At 39.1% G+C, this 17,544-nt stretch overlaps 1 protein-coding gene across 2 annotated transcripts in view; it reads right to left on the bottom strand.

Moving 5' to 3' along the window:
• Positions 1 to 17,544, bottom strand: part of CACHD1 (cache domain containing 1) — a 217,345-nt gene that overhangs the window by 33,785 nt on the left and 166,016 nt on the right. For both annotated transcript variants that reach the window (XM_027113978.1, XM_027113979.1), the window contains exons 9-13: positions 12,533 to 12,766; positions 8,091 to 8,240; positions 7,330 to 7,453; positions 6,414 to 6,531; positions 2,542 to 2,710 (exon numbers count right to left, since the gene is read on the bottom strand). In XM_027113978.1, coding sequence (XP_026969779.1) covers positions 2,542 to 2,710; positions 6,414 to 6,531; positions 7,330 to 7,453; positions 8,091 to 8,240; positions 12,533 to 12,766 — 795 coding nt within the window. The remainder of the gene's footprint in view (positions 1 to 2,541; positions 2,711 to 6,413; positions 6,532 to 7,329; positions 7,454 to 8,090; positions 8,241 to 12,532; positions 12,767 to 17,544) is intronic.

Genomic DNA, 17,544 nt, shown 5'->3' with positions numbered 1-17,544 from the left:
CTCCTTCAGCCCTCTTGAAGGGAGCTCTGACGTACATTTAATACCTTGCCTCAAAATCCCCATCATCAATGAAATTAGATGGAAACCACTTATTTGCCCTTGTTTCCCTTATTTTCCATTCCTTTTAAAAAATATTTCAATTATCCTGCTTCATTTTCGTTACCAAATGTTACTAAACTTCCCTTGGTGACTTCTCCACACATTGTCCTGGGAGGAGTTCTATGGCCAAAGTGAAGTTGCGTGGTACAGTGGAAAGAGCACCCATTGAAAGTCAGACACTGGCATAAGGTCTGTCTGTGTGCCCCAGGATCAGCCCACTAGTCCTATGTAAAGTATGGGAGTTGATAAAGCTCTACGTTTTCTGGGCATCTCTATGAGGCAGCACTGTCCAGCTGAAATACAATGCAATCCCCAATTGTAATATAAAATTTTCCAGTAGCCACATGAAGAAAAGTAAAACCAAAGAGGTTAAATTAATTTTACTAGTATATTTTATAGATGCCAATATATCCAAAACATTATCACTTTAACATGTAATCAATACAAAAAATTAAGCATGTATTTTATAATTACAGTAAATCTCAACTTGGTCTAGTCACGTTTTAAGTCCTCAAAAGCCACAGGTGGCTAGTGCCTACCATATTGGACAGTGTAGCTATGAGCGATTATCCAAAGGAAATAAAAAATCTAGGCTTGAGCTGTTTTCTCATCAAGAAAAACTGCTGCACTTCACTGTCTCAAATTTTAAAAGAATGACCTTGTAAATCAACTATACTTCAATAAATTTTTTTTAAAAAGAATAAAAAAATAAAAATAGTGACCTCATTTGCACCAGCAGTAGTGTAGTAGTGTTTAGCTTCTTCCCACAGTGGCTAAGGGAATCGTGCATATCTTAGCTTTCCTGTAAGCATTTTTTTTTTTTTAAAGACAACTTTTTTTTTTTTTTATTTTGGTTGCATTGGGCCTTCGTTGCTACATGTGGGCTTTCTCTAGCTGCGGTGAGCAGGGGCTACTCTTCATTGCAGTGCGTGGGCTTCTCATTGCTTCTCTTGTTGAGGAGCACGGGCTCTAGGCTCGCGCACTTCAGTAGTCATGGCACGCGGGCTCAGTAGTTATGGCTCATGGGCTTAGTTGCTCCGCGGCATGTGGGATCTTCCCAGACCAGGGCTCGAACCCATGTCCCCTGCGTTGGCAGGTGGATTCTTAACCACTGCACTACCAGGGAAGTCCTCTGTAAGCCTTTCTTAAAAATATGAATTAAAGGACATACATACTCTTTTGTATAGAAACAGAAGGCACCCCCCCTCCTCACAAACCTAAATGACAACAAACAAACAATGTAAAATCCAAGTTGCCATCCCTGGCCCTCTCCAAGTTGTCCACACCACTGGAGTGTGTCACAGATGAGACCACTTAGGCTGCCTACTCTCTTGATCTCATATCCAGGCAGAAACTCTACAGGATGGAATTCAAAAGAGAAACCCAAACACAACTGCTCTCATTTGGAACCTAGAGACTGGTGAATTCTATCTTTGATCCTCTTCCCACCTGTGCCCCTTCTATTCAGTTTTCCAGTTGTCTAATGATTCTTATTCACTTTTTGAACCCTAAGTATTTTCAACAGTGAAAAAGAGAATACCTGTTTTAAAGTACTGTGACTACACTGTGATGTACTGACAACTTACACCATGGATGCCTAGTATGTGCCTTGCACATGGCAGCATGCAATAAAAGGGGCAAATCAGGCATGGGAGAAGCATGAACCACATCTCAGCCTTGCTACTTTCTGTGTTACCATGGGAAAGTTATGTATTTCAATAAACTCAAACATCCTCATCTGTAATAGTTCAACTCAGAGGATGAATGTAAAGTACCGGGCACAGAACACATGTAAATTCCCTTTTGCTTCCTTTGAATTATTTGCCTATCTCCTGAGCTCTTTTCAAGCAGGGACCTGTGATGGATACAGATATGCTATCTAGATATATAGGTATGCTACCCTTAGACCCTTTACCATTTCTCCACCTCCTGCCTTGCATCCCTATATCTGTGTGCTTACCTCTAGTGGGCCATACCTGTCACTCTCTTTGATGGACATTGTTTGAGCTGCTAAAACCTCTTTGTCCAGCCCTAGCACAAAGCTGAAAGTGACTAAGGAACACAAAAGTCCAGCTCCCTTTCTTGAGTCTGGGCAAACTCTGCGATGTAATTTACACTCCAAAGCCCCTCACAGGATTAGGCTGAGGCTGGAATGTCACTTAAAATCAAACTCTTGCTTGCTTTCTCCTCCTTCCTTATCCTCTTTCCTTCACTTCCTCGCTAGTTTCTTCTGAGAGTTCATCCTTAACAAATCACCAACGCACAAATCTTCATCTCAGTGTCCGATGGAGAACCTGATACCAGGCAAGGCCTCAAACTGGTTTTACATTTGCCTCCCCACACTGGCACTGCAGGTATTCAACATCTTAATTCAAACTGATATTCATGGTGAGCTGCTGTGAGGAAGACCACAAAGGAAGCTGAGAAGCACCAGGGCTTTACCTAGCGTGGCCAGCTGTTTGAAGTGGAGGCAAGCGCTAGGCTGGCCCAGGAGGTCCAGCCGGTGGTACAGTAGCTTGCTGCTGGGGACAGTGTTGAGGTTCTTCAGTTGTTTGACAGGTATTTCCGGTTGTATCACCACAATACAGAGAATGAAGGAAGTGTCTTGCACCTGGAAAAATCAAGAAAGAAGTTCTAATACAGAAAATGAAAGTTCCAGGGGAGAGCGACTTTGCCTACATTATTTTCTGCTCTCTTTGTCTCCTACTCCACATGGAAAAACATTTGATGAGTAAAGAAAGACATGGACATGGGGCAGTAGAAAATGGCTCTAGCAAAAGATTACATTTTCTAATCTGTATTTTCCTTTCTGATCGAGGGAAATTAATGAAGGTAACAGAAAATTATGGAGCTAATGAAGGGATCAGAAAATAGTTCCTTTGAAACAGTACCTACTCCTAGTCCTCTTTTGCTTATTTAAGTTAATGGATACAAGCTGGGACACGGCATAAGAACACAAAACTTATTTCTGTTTGGGTTTGAAATGCATTTTAAAATATACAGTTGGTTTTGAAATGACTGTGCCGAGAATTGACTACTTTAAATGCCAATGATAAATCCATATAACACAGTCCACCCAGAATCTGGTTTACTCATTCTATTCCCAACGAACGCTTTCTTTGCTCTTGGTTGGAGGTGACTAGGACCTCAGACTCATGAAAAGCGCAAATCCTAGAGCTCCCTTGCAAGGCTGGACTGACTTGTCCTTTCAGACAAGGAAAGGCAAGTGTGCTGTAGCTTGGCCTCATTTAAGCTCCTGTGTAGAGACAGGAGTACTTTCAAATTCACTTTGCTCCTACTAACGGATGCTTGAATAAAATTTGGTGGGAAAAGTGACCACTAATGAGTCAAAAGCCAAGTCAAACTACTTAGTTCCAGCTCCTTGACTTAAAAATACAAGAAAGCCAAACTTCTCTAAGTCCATTATATTAAGAGATGAACAGAATCTATTTAAAAGATGGTTTGTAAATAAATGAAAAGAGTGATAACCAGCTAAAGCAGAACTAAAGATGGTCAGAACCAAAGCAGCTCAAAGGAGAAATTTTTTAACTAGGCAGGTTAGAGTTCAGAGTAATGTAGGATTTATGAGGATGGTTGCAGAATCTTTTTAAACACAGGGGAAATTTGCATCTTCCTGGAATTGCTTTCAAGTACCGCTGCCAAGGATATTCAATTAGATTAGCAAACTTAATCCTCTTCCTCCACCCAACAAATTAGAGAGTGACAGAGTGTTCTGAAGTGGCATTTACTACTTCCCCTCTTCCCATCTCACACAGTGGTCCTTTGAGTTTGTTTCCTGTGTTGCATGTTCTAAGGAACCAAAAGGCAAAAACTTTACCAGAATGACCAGAATATAATTTTATAATTGGGTCAATTCTGTAAGAGAGAGAAAAAAAATTACCCTAAGCATCTAAAAGCAACACTTTATAAATAGTTTTTAGCTGGAAAGGAAAACAGATTTCAATACAGGTCTTCTTCCTATTGTGTTCTTAGCCGAAAAAAACAGTCTTTGCAATAAGGAACTGTGTATAACATATCTAGAAGAGCTCTCCGTGACTGGGGAGTGGTTTTTTTCACTGACTGTCCATGGGATTCATGTTTTGAAGTGAACCGTGACCGTGTAACACAGGAATATTGCAATACCTTCTGATGGTCAATAGCTCCTTCTGTCACAGCATGGAGCCTCATATGCTCAAAGATGGACTGGGGTTACACAGTGACAGAGTAGTAATCTCTTAATACTGCTAACGTAATCTCTCATTTTACCTTTAAATTAATTCAGTGAAAAAATCCACCAGTACCTGCTATATCTATAGATGCTAAGCAGTTTAACTTATTATTATCAACATAAACTAAATCTATTTACATTATATTTAGTAGAAGAATCCATTTTATTCTTGAGGACAAGAAGAGTACCTATTCACCCCTCCCTCCAGTGTAACTAAAAAAAGCTTAAAAATACTTCTTACTCCTGGGGAACCAGGCAAGCCTTTTTAACTTCAATTTCATTATTTATTACCTCTTTAATTTTTCAATTAATAGCGATGTTCTTAACAATTTCAGAACTCTGAGAAAACTAACACTTCTGCCTCAAGTGACTACATGATTATATCCATTTGGCTAAGTAGAGTAGCCAGAATTTACCTGTATGACTGAAGAAAGACCATCTTAAGATAACACTTCTTTCCAAAATGTTAACACTAGGTTTATTTACGGTACAAAGAAGGTCTTAAAATGCCTCCATTTCCTTCTTTCTCTTTTAATGCCAACAAACATTAATATAGATATTTTCCCAGGATGTAACTGTAATTGCTTTCAATCAGGATATACTGTAAGATAATAAGATAAGCAATCTCCAATTTCAAATATAAAAGTATTCTTCAATTCAGAATTCTGGTATCTGGCTCGCTCTTTCTGATGTGAAAAATTAAGCAATTAGACGTTATTTAAAAATTGTATAATTGTAAAAATAAGGGCAGATGGTGCAATCATTCTCAAAAAAATTCCTGAAAATGAGCTGACTCAGGGAGTTTCAAAATAGACTTTGACCTTTTTCAAATCTGCATTATCAGTAAAATATCAATAGAATTAGGCTTGTAAACGTGTTTCTCAAATGGTTTTATTATTTTGTTTAATTTCATTTCCATTTTAGAAATTACCCTTGCCACATGATGCTTTAAAAACCAAACAGAAGGGTCAGAGGAGAGTCATGTCTGAAGGTGTGTTGGCTACTCCTAATTCCCGTCATTCCTATGCAGACACTGTACAGAGTTGTTGAATCCTCTGCTTCTACCACTAAGCTGGATGCTCTATGAGGGCAGAGGCAATATCATTCTTCTTTATTCTTCTTAGTTCATAGTCAATGTTCAACAAGCAGTTTTTAAATGAATGAATAAACAGATCCATTTGGAGTCAACCACAGGTAGAACAGCAGATATGGGCCTCCAAGAGAATCTCAAGTATTGACTGCATTTTAAGTTTAATGATTAATATTTGATGATAAAAAAAATCAAAGTCCACTATTCTTTTAGTCAATTACAGTATTTAGGGCCCCATAATAGCATTATTATGCTATGCTTGGAAGAGGGACTAAAGGACAAAAACATAAGTAAGATGGACAGTGTGTGTCAGATTCTATTTCTCTATGATTCTTCAAGGCCTAGTACCTGAACGAGGCTAGTGAAAGAAAGCTGAAGTGTGTGCCACAGGTACGGCTACACTGTCAATCTGCTTGCGACACGTGGGAATAATCCACATTCTAATCTAAACCTTTCTTTTCCTTGGCATCAACAGAGGACATTTATGGTTTCATATCTCCTTTTCAACTCCCAACTTCCGCAATATGAGTTGAAAATGATAAAAACAAAACTGGACACAATCTAAATGTGTATTAACAGGGGACTGTTAAAAGAAATTTGACCCGTCTATGTAAGGCAATACTACAAAGCCATTAAAGTTGTGTGCACACGCACATACACACACAGAGATACGTGCCTGTGTGTGAATAATAATTTTCTGGAAAATGATCAAAGTGGTTACCTCTGGGAGACGGGAGGTAAAAGTCAGGAGGGGAAAGGGCAGAGGTCACTTTTTAATTTTTTATATGGCTTGATTTATTCGTCATGAACAATGAATGGTTTTATAAACAAAAAAGGAAAAAAAAATATAAAATTTCTGTGGAATCTCTTCTTTTTTCCAATCACTTTAAAACTGATTAGTAACCTTTATCAGACCGATGTTCCCTACAATTCCCGTACGAGGAAGAACGCAGCACCCCACAGCTCCTCGGGCAAAGGAAGCTTCCTCTCACTCACCATCTTCCAGGCATAGCTAACGTTGTAGGCCTCCTTTCCAGTTTCTCTCAGCTTGTTTATGTGCCAGGACAGGGATGAGTTCACAGGGACTGCGATAATCTGGCTGCCCAGAGGGAGGCTGCGTTGGCAAACAGAATGCAATACTTCAGGTAAATGATAAAATGAAGCACTTAATTAAAGGCAGGGAAGATGCTGTGAGTCAATGACCACCTCCTGATTTTGAAAAGCAATGAAGCTCATCACTTTTGAAAGAGAGAATGTGAGATTTTCAATTCTGTAAAAGCATTCTGTCAGCTCTGCACCAAAAACATTCCTTACTCTCTACCCTGCCCCCCAGTTGTAATTCTTTCCAGAGACCAACTTGTCTCAAATCACTCAGTCATTAATTTACAACCAATGAGCACAAAGACCCATTTCTCTATAGGTTACCATCTGCCAAAATAATGTATCACGGTGGGAAAAAATCCAATCTGTTCCTTATTTCAAGAGAAAACGTTGTATATGATTGTGCTGTCAACTTGGAATGGACCCTACTTTGCCAAGCTATTTTTTGGCATGCTCTGGAGCTGGTCCTCAACTTAACCCTCTTATTTTGCCAAAATTTTTCCACTTGATATAACTGGAGCATTTTAAAAAATGAGATAAGATATATCTGATTTTACAACTAAAGGCAACATGAACATAAGAATTTGATTTACAAGACATTTCCCCCAAATAATAGTTCTGAGAGATCTTACCTGTTTTACAAAGTAAACAAAATTTTGGCTACGATCCTTATATTAAAAATTACACTTTTGATACCATTAAAATAATTTGTACCCTTGTTTTATATCCTATTATAAACACTCGTATTTGACCTCAATGGATCCTATTCTCAGAGAAAACCAAAATACTACGACCCTCATCTTTTCCTTACCTTAGGATATTTTGCCGAACCAACTCAAATTTGGGGATATTTTCATAATGGATGATATCAGTATGAAGCGGGGGCTCCGATAGTAAATATGGCCTGGTAAGAGATGGGTGCATAAGGGTATACCCTGAAATAAGAAAACAAAAACGCATGCTATGAGAAACATGTCGTAGGAAGTACTGATTCTGATAAAAGTGCCCATCACAAGTTTGAAATACGGGATACTCTGGGATGGCTGCCCGACACTCAATTTCTCAGTCTGTAACTCACCAGTCCAATAAAAAACTGAACTTACTTTATGTGTTCTTGCATAAAACTCTGGAAGTGTAGCAAGACACCTTAAATTATCGGACATCTGCCTCATCAGGAGTATTTTTGAGGTGCTGGTCATTCGGTTTTCGTTTCATAAAATATTCTAATCTATCACATAAACTTTAATGCCGGTAAATGTAAAGAAAACAATATAGACCAAAAAAGGATCCAAAGGATCACATTCTATGTGTCATTCAATCCTCAAGTCCAATTTCCTGATGTTACAAAATAACCGTTACCTATCTCTCAACACAACACAGAAACAAATGCATAATTTTTAGATTCATTCTGCCATCGTTGAGGTGTTCTATGAAATGTGAGTAGTCCTAGTCACACAGTTTTTCTACAAATACTACCATTTTCCTATTTTGTTAGCATCAGAATATCTAGATGATTTTCTCCAAGATCCTAAAGAAATCATTCTTTCCAATGATTAGATTTTAGCAGATTACCTTTGTCATCTATGAGAAAAGTATAGGAAGCCAAAGAATCTTGGTAATACGTCACATCTTCAAGGATGTAAGCCAAGTTCACATCCACTCCTACAATTCCCAGAAGGAGGTTTCCAAAATAACAGGGTTTACTCACAGTCATTATCAAACCTGTGGGTTAAAAACAAAAAATATTCAAAGGATGGCAGAAAAGGCACCGAACAAAGGCTGCCGCTGTACTCTAGGGAACTGTGGAGGCTACTATCAGACGTCTCAATTTGCTCTGAAGAAAAGTTTTCCGTGTGATACAGTAACCAAGCACTGCCTTTGCAGACAGCATAAAGGAGTTAGAGTGTGAGGAAAGTGGACTCTTTTGGGGGTTCAGATATCTTAGTTAACTTAAATGGAGGGAGTTTGTATATTTTCCACTATTTTTTCACCTAAAAGGATATGCTATTCCAGATCAGTGCAAGACATCAGCAACACTTAATACACATCATTCTACTTCCTGAAGTGAGGATGATTCAGTTGAACTTGAAAGACCACTGGACAAAGAATCTAAAATTCTGGGTTCTAGCCCAGCTGTGCCCCTTATGTATCATACATGTGACACTGGACATAACTTTGAGCCTTGGCCTTCATGTCTGTTTAAAGGACACAGTAGTGACTGCCTTACTAATTTCTAGGGGTTGTTAAATGAAAGAGATTACGGATAAAGGAAAGCTTAGAAGGTACTATATTTTATTAATGAATCCTATCAAAAAACAGGAAGAGGATGAGAAAAAAAACCTAGAAAGGTACAGAATCTTATTATCTGACCACTTAGAAGGAGACACTAAAGTTCTAAAGGAATGTATTTCTAGTCACTTGGGCCAGGAGTTTGTAAATTTTATGTAAAGGGTCAGATAGTAGATATTTTAAGCATTGTGAGCCATATATTCTCTGTTGCATATACTTTTTTGTTTCTTTTCCAACAAAGCTTCAAATGTATAAAAACCATTCTTAGCTCACAGGCCATAGAAAAACAATAGGATAATTAGGGAAAGGGAAAAGCCAAGGGGAGGAAGATGTACAGAAGGAGAGGGCAGGAATAGCGGTTAGTGTGTGGCCTCAAGCCCCAGGCCAGCTGGGCTGTCCTTCCAGTTCTGCTGCTGGGCTGTGCAAGTTGTTCCACCTCTCTGAATGCATCATTTTATGTAACACATGGGGAGCTGAGACAAAGTGATCTCTAGGACCCCAGCAATTCTATAACCCTATGGCTCTAAATGAAACTTAGAACAAAAAGATGGATCGTTTCTCTCCATCTTGCTCTTGTACTTTCCTGCACTTGATGACTCGTCCATGCTTTTGCAGCACATTAGAAAGCCTTTCTTCTGTCAACACCAGGAAGGGGATTTGGATCTCTGAAGTCTTCTACAGAGAGAATCATGTCTGATGTCCACTCCAAGTATTACTGAGTTGTTGTGATTGCAAAGGCCAATTAAATGCATCACTTGGTAGGAAGAAGTGGATGCAACACTGAAAAACCTTGTGAAAAGTTATGCCCTGTTACAAGATAAATAAGTTCGGGGATGTACAGCACAGGGACTATAGTTAATAATACAGTATTGCATATTTGAAATTTGCTGAGAGTAGATCTTAAAAGTTCTCAACACAAGAAACACATTATTACTATGTGAGGTGGTTGGTATTAACTAAGCTTACTGGGGTCATTATTCTGCAATATATACATATATCAAATCATTATGTTGTACACCTAAAACTAATGTAATGTTGTATGTCAATTACATCTCAATAAAACAAGAAAAAATAAAAGTTATGCAATGGGTGCCTATTATAATTTCAAAAGCATTTTTTAAGTAGTCAACATTTAGAATGCTATCTATTGGTTTTAAAACATTTTAAAAATAATAAGTAACTAAGAAGGTTTTAAAAATGCATTTTGGAGGAGGTTTTTACTCAGGTATCCCTGGACAAAGGGGTTACAAGTGATGCGAGCAGCGCTGTGAGGGTCAGCAGGGAGACAGAGGTCACGGTCTGCACACCACATTCCCCTGGGCTTTGGTCTAAGATTAAAGCCATTTTCATAGAGTAGTAAAGTACAACAGAAATACTCGGAGACCACATGCTCACTTCAAAATTCTATTCTCCTCTAGACACACGGAGAGCAAGTCTGATAAAAGAAACGCAGTCTTACTTCTCAATTAGCAATTTCGACAGAAGACTCTTTATCCCATTGTGGCAAATAAAGTATGCTAAGCTCTTCCTACACTTAATGAAATACCCATACGTCCTCCCTACTTTAAAGCACACAGACTTGCATTTTAAAAGAAATATGTCCAGTAACTGATATTTGAATCTGTGGAGGTTTTGATTTAGAGCCACGTAAACATGAGTTTCCCTAGACTCAGGGTCCCCTTGTTGTGGAGCTAGAGGAGGTGTCACCCAGTAATTCTAGGGACCGAAGATACAAAGATGAAAATGACACACTCAAGTAAGGGAATGCAGCAGACCTGTAAACCAATCACTGAAGCTCACTGCATAGGAGTCATAAAACAAGCCCTAAGGACTACACTTGGGAAAGCATCAGCTTTGCACATAATTTAATTTAAAGCATTCATGGCAGCTCTCTGGATGGTAGAGTAAATTTCAGAAAAGGTCCTACTCTGCCTGATACCACTAATGGTAAGAGAATTTGACGGCATAATCTTCTGTGCTCGTACAGGACTCAGTTTCTACATCTGTCTCAGTTCCTTTCACACAGAATTATCATGATTCATTGATCTGTTTTTCTCTTATCAGATTAAAATGCTTGTTGAGGGTGAGATATGTGCCTTGCCCATCACTGCCTGACACAATGCTTGACAGGCACTCAGTGACGTTGGTTAACGCATTAAGGTCACTCGCATTTAAGACTTGACATTTCCCTACAAAAGGAAATAACTTTATCTAAAGGTGGGAGTTTCTATTCTATACACATCTGTTGGCCCTGCCAGAACTAGGAAGGATAAAAAAATTGAGGTTAGCAGTAGCTACCATATTTCTTCCTTATAGAAAGAACACGTCTACTTACTTTCTAGAAAACGCAGTCTCTATAAGGCTTATTACTTTTTATACATGAGTTTTCTCTGAATATCTATTTGTGAAAATTCCTAGTTAATGGAACATAAAAACAAGATCTCATATGGTGGTGCTGTCTGTCTAGTCATTAGCTGCCTCTTCAACCTTCGCTATCAAGAAAGAAGAGAGGGAAGGATGTGGGGGGGAAAAGATAAGCAAGAATATGAGGAGGAAAAGAAAAAAAGCTGTATTTTTAGTGAGCACATACTGTTGGCCTGGCATTGTTCTAGATGCTTTACATATACTAGTGCATTTCATCTTCACAACTACTTTGATGGAAATATGATTTTTTCTACTTTAAATTTATTTATTTATTTATTTTTGGCTGCGTTGGGTCTTCGTTTCTGTGCGAGGGCTTTCTCTAGTTGTGGCAAGCGGGGGCCACTCTTCATCGCGGTGCGTGGGCCTCTCACTATCACGGCCTCTCTTGTTGCGGAGCACAGGCTCCAGACGCGCAGGCTCAGTAGTTGTGGCTCACGGGCTTAGTTGCTCCGCGGCATGTGGGATCTTCCCAGACCAGGGCTCGAACCCGTGTCCCCTGCATCGGTAGGCAGACTCTCAACCACAGCGCCACCAGGGAAGCCCCGATTTTTTCTACTTTAAAGACCAAAAGTTTAATCATGTGAAGTTGAAACACTTTACCCAACATCGTATTATGGGTAACTTGTGACATCAGGATAGTGATAACAATAATAGTAATAACAACAAAAGTAAAATAATAAATAAATACACAGCAGCCATCGTTATTGAGAGGTATGCTGGGCAGTAATATAATCTTATAAACCTAATAACTCAAAGACTATTACATGAAAGATGTCATTACATTTTGAACAGATAACCAGATGTGAATTAACAAGATTAAATACATTACCAAGGACAACAGCTAAGTGGTAGAGTGGGATTTGAAATCCTCTCCATGTCAAGTCTGTATCTATTTGACAGACATTGTGTTGCCTTGCCTTTGAGGCTGAATTCCAAGCACTTCTGACTTTTATTTACCATCTGCCATGCAAAGTTACTCTTTAGTTCCAAAATCCCTAACCTTTAGATATTGGGAAATCCTCACAAAGCTTCCCGAGTAGATGTACCCATTATGTTGACTGAGGCTAGGGCAATGAGGAAAAAATAGGCCTGGGGATTTCTGCTCTAGAATACAGTGCTAACTGGACCAATGGCAGGAGGCTACACAATCCTCTGACCAGAGAAAGTGATGCCCACTCCCTTGCCTGCCCACACTCCCTAATGCTCACATGGTAAGTACTGAACAACATTTAAAAGTTACTGTTTGAATCCCGCCCATTTCTTTCCCCCTTCCTTTAGTAGGAAGTTTTCTCCAAACTCACCATCTCCCATCTCATCAGAGAAGGGGAGGCTAAAGACAGCTTCATCAATCATCCGGTTGGGAAGGTTGGTATAGAACCTGCCAACTGTGGTCTCCAGGTTACTCAGCTGGTTCAGCACCATCATGCTGCCCTTAATCACAGGCAAGGCTGTCCGGTCCAGCACGCCATACTTCCCTGAGTTCTGTTCAGCAAGATCTCTCAGAAAAGCCAGCTCTTTCAAACCAGTCACCCCATCTAAAATAAAAAGCCAAGGGAAGACAATGTAAAACAAAACAGTGGATATCCATAGAATAACTTTGCCATTTAGATCTAATAAGGGTCTGGACGAGGTCTTGCAATGCCAAAGCGGTCTTTGCAGAGACAGTGTGGACTCAGGACACAGATACCAGTTCCTGCTGATGAACAGAGCTGGAGGCGTGATCTTTCCTCAAATAGTCAAGAGGGCAAGGAATTCTTCCAAAGGCAATGATGAAAAACACATGAGTAAATAAAGGAACCTCATCCAGCAAGGATGTTCTTCCCTTAAAGTTTAATTATAAAATTTAAATTATTGTTCTGCATTTAATATTTGAAAGCAAAAGTAATGATTAACAAGTTTGCATTTAATTTAAATTAGTAGATGAAGTTGTAAGAGTTTTAAAGGATAGAGGTTTACCATTTCATTTCTTACCTCTTTGCCTATTAAACACTTGCCAAAGTCTCATGCAACTAAATGAAAGAATTACGGATTGTATTGAGTGGTGCCTCCAAACGCTGTTTCTTTAAGCTCATTTTAATTACAAATGTTTTCATGCTTTATATTGTTAGGATAATACTGGATTTGATTTATTTAGTATACTTTTTTATGTTTAGAGTTTTAAAATTTTTGTAAAAGATTCAGGCATACTGGGCTGAATTGTTCTACAACATCTGTAATCTATAGCACAAAAATAAATTTAATAAACCTTTTTTAAAATTTTGGTTTGCTATTGTTGGAACACAGTCAAAAGGATTAGTAACTGGTCCCATATGGGTACCATTGTAAACAAATTCAAATGATTTCAGTCACTACTGAGATTCTACCAATGAGTTTTAACAAGGTTTTGCCTCATGTTCTTGAACTGCTTAGTCATTAAAAAAATCTGAAGAGTTCATGGTTCACCTACCTTAAGTGGCTTTATCATTTCTAAATAGGAAGTATATATACTTCTAGGCTTGTAAGTCCATTTCTAAAGTCACGGCAAGATCTAATGGATATAATTTCTTTCTTCACACGCTGTATGTAAATAATTTGGATTTTGCTCCACTCAGACAATGCTAAAGGAAAGTTTGCATCAGATTATTGTTGCCTTTGCTTGACACAGAATTCACATGGGAGGTGAGTGGTAAAAGACACTTACCTCCCATGTCTGGGAGTAAAAGACAACACAGATGTGATCGATCCCTGATCTTACACCCTTGATAAACTCACAGGGGCGAATGATAAAAGGAGACAACTTCAAGGCAATAAACACATTTCCTTTCTTTGTCATGCACTGCACAGCTCTTTGAAAATGTACAAGAAAAGTAACAAACAGGAACATCTACTAGACAAAGAAGCACAGTAAAGGATATCAAAGATTGGGTTACTTTATATCACTCCATTTTTTTATGTCACTCCATCATGAAATGTTATGCAGGGGTGGCAGTAGAGTCAGTAGGGTGGCAGACTGGATTATTCTATCATCAATGTGGTCATGTTGGAAACTACATTTCCCACAATCCCCTTTCTTCTATGCTTCCAGGTTAAAGGTGGCCAAAAGTGAAGTGTTGTAGATTTAAGAGGTGAAGAGAGAGATGTTAAGAGACAGACATAGAGGAACCAGAATGTTCCAGTCCGTCCCACTCTTCTGCTCTGTGTTCAGTTCCCTTTCCCAGCTGCTGGCATACTCACCAAGCGCAACCCCACTCCAGATGCTTCACTGAGAATTCACAGGGGTAGCAGCCATGAAGAGCCAACAACCTCTCATAGACTTCTACACCAGACCTCCTAAGCAGTCTTCCGTGTTCCTAGCCTCCAGAAATCCCTGCAAGTTCCAACTTGTTCACCCAGACCACAGCTGGTTAATAACCTTTAAGTTGTCATTTCCTCTTTTTGCATCTTTACTCTTCCAGTTTCCCCCCATAATTGTGTACACTCTTCTTTTTTTCATTGGAGTATAGTTGATTTACAATATTGTGCTGGTTTCAGGGGTACAGCAAAGTGATTCAGTTATATACATATATATTTTTCAGATTATTTTCCATTATAATGAATATAGTTCCCTGTGTTATACAGTAAATCCTTGTTGCTTATCTATTTTATGTATAGTAGTTTCTATTTGTTAATCCCATACTCCTAATTTATCCCTCCCCCCTAAGCCCTTTCCCCTTTGGTGTGTTTTCTATGTCTGTGAGTCTGTTTCTGTTTTATATATAGATATGTATTATATATATAATACATAATATATATGTATAATTTTGTATTTTATAAGATTCTACAGATAAGTGATCTCGTATTTGTCTTTCTTTGTCTGACTACTTCACTTAGTATAATATTCTCTAGGTTCATCCATGTTGCTGCAAATGACAATATTTCATTCTTTTTTATGGCTGAGAAATATTCCATTGTATATATACACCGAATCTTCTTTTTCTTTTAAACATCTTTATTGGAGTATAATTGCTTTACAATGGTGCATTAGTTTCTGCTGTATAACAAAGTGAATCAGCTATACATATACATACATCCCCATATCTCTTCCCTCTTGCGTCTCCCTCCCACCCTCCCTATCCCACCCCTCTAGGTGGTCACAAAGCACCGAGCTCATCTCCCTGTGCTATGCAGCTGCTTCCCACTAGCTAGCTCTTTTACATTTGGTAGTGTATATATGTCCATGCCACTCTCTCACTTCGCCCCAGCTTACCCTTCCCCCTCTCTATGTCCTCAAGTCCATTCTTTACGTCTGCGTCTTTATTCCTGTCCTGCCCCTAGGTTCTTCAGAACCTTTTTTTTTTTTTTTAGATACCATATATATTACACCACATCTTCTTAAGCTAATCATCTGTTGATGGGCACTTGGGTTGTTTCCATGTCTTGGCTATTATAAATAGCGCTGCTATGAACATTGGGGTGCATGTATCTTCGTGAATTAGAGTTTTTGTCTTTTCCAGATATAAACCTAGGGGTGGGATTGCTAGATCATATGGTAGCACAAGTCTTAGTTTTTTAAGGAACTTCCATATTGTTTTCCATAGTGGCTGTACCAATTTACATTCCCACCAACAGTATACACTCTTATTCTGATAATATGTTGTACCAAAATTTTCATAGTGACTCTCCTTCCCTATTTGAATTGACAGAGTTAAGGGAATGTGTCAACCCCCGTGAACAATGTTCAGAGATATCTCTCAGAGAGGTGGAAAACTTGCAATGAGGACATATTTCAGGCTAGATTAAGGGGGAGAAAGAGAAAAGATGAGAATAGTTAGAGGGAAGTAACCAGAAGTTTCAAAGAATGGAATTATCAGGGGCACAGCAAGAGCACAAGATACTCCAGGGGAAGATGTAGGTACAGTGAAGAGATGGGTGACAGCAAGAAAATTTCTTTACTCAGTATCTGCCTGGGAAGACCTTCAAATTGAATGGAAAAGACATGATCACTTCCTTTTATGTTTCCTTACTCCTGTCCTATTGCATTTAATTCATCTGCCTTGTCTGTCTTCTTCACTGGGTCAAGGGCTTCCTGAAGACAGAGATTTTGCGTACTACAGCTCTAGGACCTCAGTGCACTATGTTGTATATGGCACGTGCTCGATAAACACAACATATCTTGTATATTTATTATCACAGCAATCCTATGAAGACTTTGTTCTTTTCATTTTACAGATAAAACTGAGGCCCTCAAGAGATTAAGTAATTTGCCATAAGCCACATGGCTAGCAAATGGAGACTGAAACTGAGAACCTCTAGACACCATCCCCTGTGTTCCTCCATGTGTATGCAGTCCACAAAAATATCTGCAAAAAAATCATGCTGGCCAAAACACAGATTCCTGGACCCCATCTAAGAGGGTCTGAGTACAAATTTGTAGATACTGCCTGGGAGTCTGCATTTAAAAAATGAGTCTCTAATATATCCTTATCCCATTAAAATATGAGAACCAGTGTCCCTAAAGCCACCTGGTTCTGCATGGAAATCTGAAAGTGGATAGGGGAGATAAAAGCCCATAGGTGGGAAGGGCTGCTGGATCAAGACATGCTCTCTTAAAAACAAGAGAATGGGGCCACTTTGAACACTGAGGAAAAGGGACCCAAAGAAGAGGACGAAGAGCTGTGTATTAACAGGTGGGAGGGACATGACACAGCAGAGAGGCTGGAAAATTGGGCTTTCATCAGACTGGAGGATGGTTAAATTGCTGAAGGAAAAATAATGAGTATTTCCTCAGATTTGCTAGTTTACTAAACCCTCTCACATATTGTCTGATTTAATAGCAACACAATCAACCTTGATGAGCACCTAGCAAGTGCCTGGCACCATCCTGGGTGCCTACCGTATGTCGGGGTTCACAATAACCCTGTCAAGTAGATAATTCTCATCTCCAATGACACAGCTAAGGAAGGGGAGGTGAAGAAAGTGTCACAAGAGGCTCCAGGTAGTGATTCCGCAGGGAAACGTGATATTCACAGTCCTGGTTATACAGAAGAATCTAGGTCAGTACTTCAGTTTCCTGCTCTTAAATCAATGAGATAAGTTAATAACCTCTATGCAGTATCAAAATCCAAGAATATGAGGAGAAGTGAAAAAAATGGAGCTGTACAGAATCTTGTGCAAGACCACATAACTGGTGACGGTTTAGAAATGAGCAGCTGGCCGGAGAGAGAGAGATGTAGAGACAGGGACATCCTAACACACACCCTGAGTACCCATGGGAGGTAGAGAAAGACAGGCTTGGGAAGGAATCTGCTTCTTATACCCTTCATCAAAGCACCCTGTGATGGTTCTTCGTTATTTT

The sequence above is a fragment of the Aethalodelphis obliquidens genome, unplaced genomic scaffold, assembly GCF_003676395.1.
Source record: "Aethalodelphis obliquidens isolate GAN/ISIS:26980383/991018 unplaced genomic scaffold, ASM367639v1 scaffold13, whole genome shotgun sequence".
Classification (NCBI taxonomy): Eukaryota; Metazoa; Chordata; class Mammalia; order Artiodactyla; family Delphinidae; genus Aethalodelphis; species Aethalodelphis obliquidens.
This window is presented reverse-complemented; position numbering and strand designations above follow the sequence as displayed.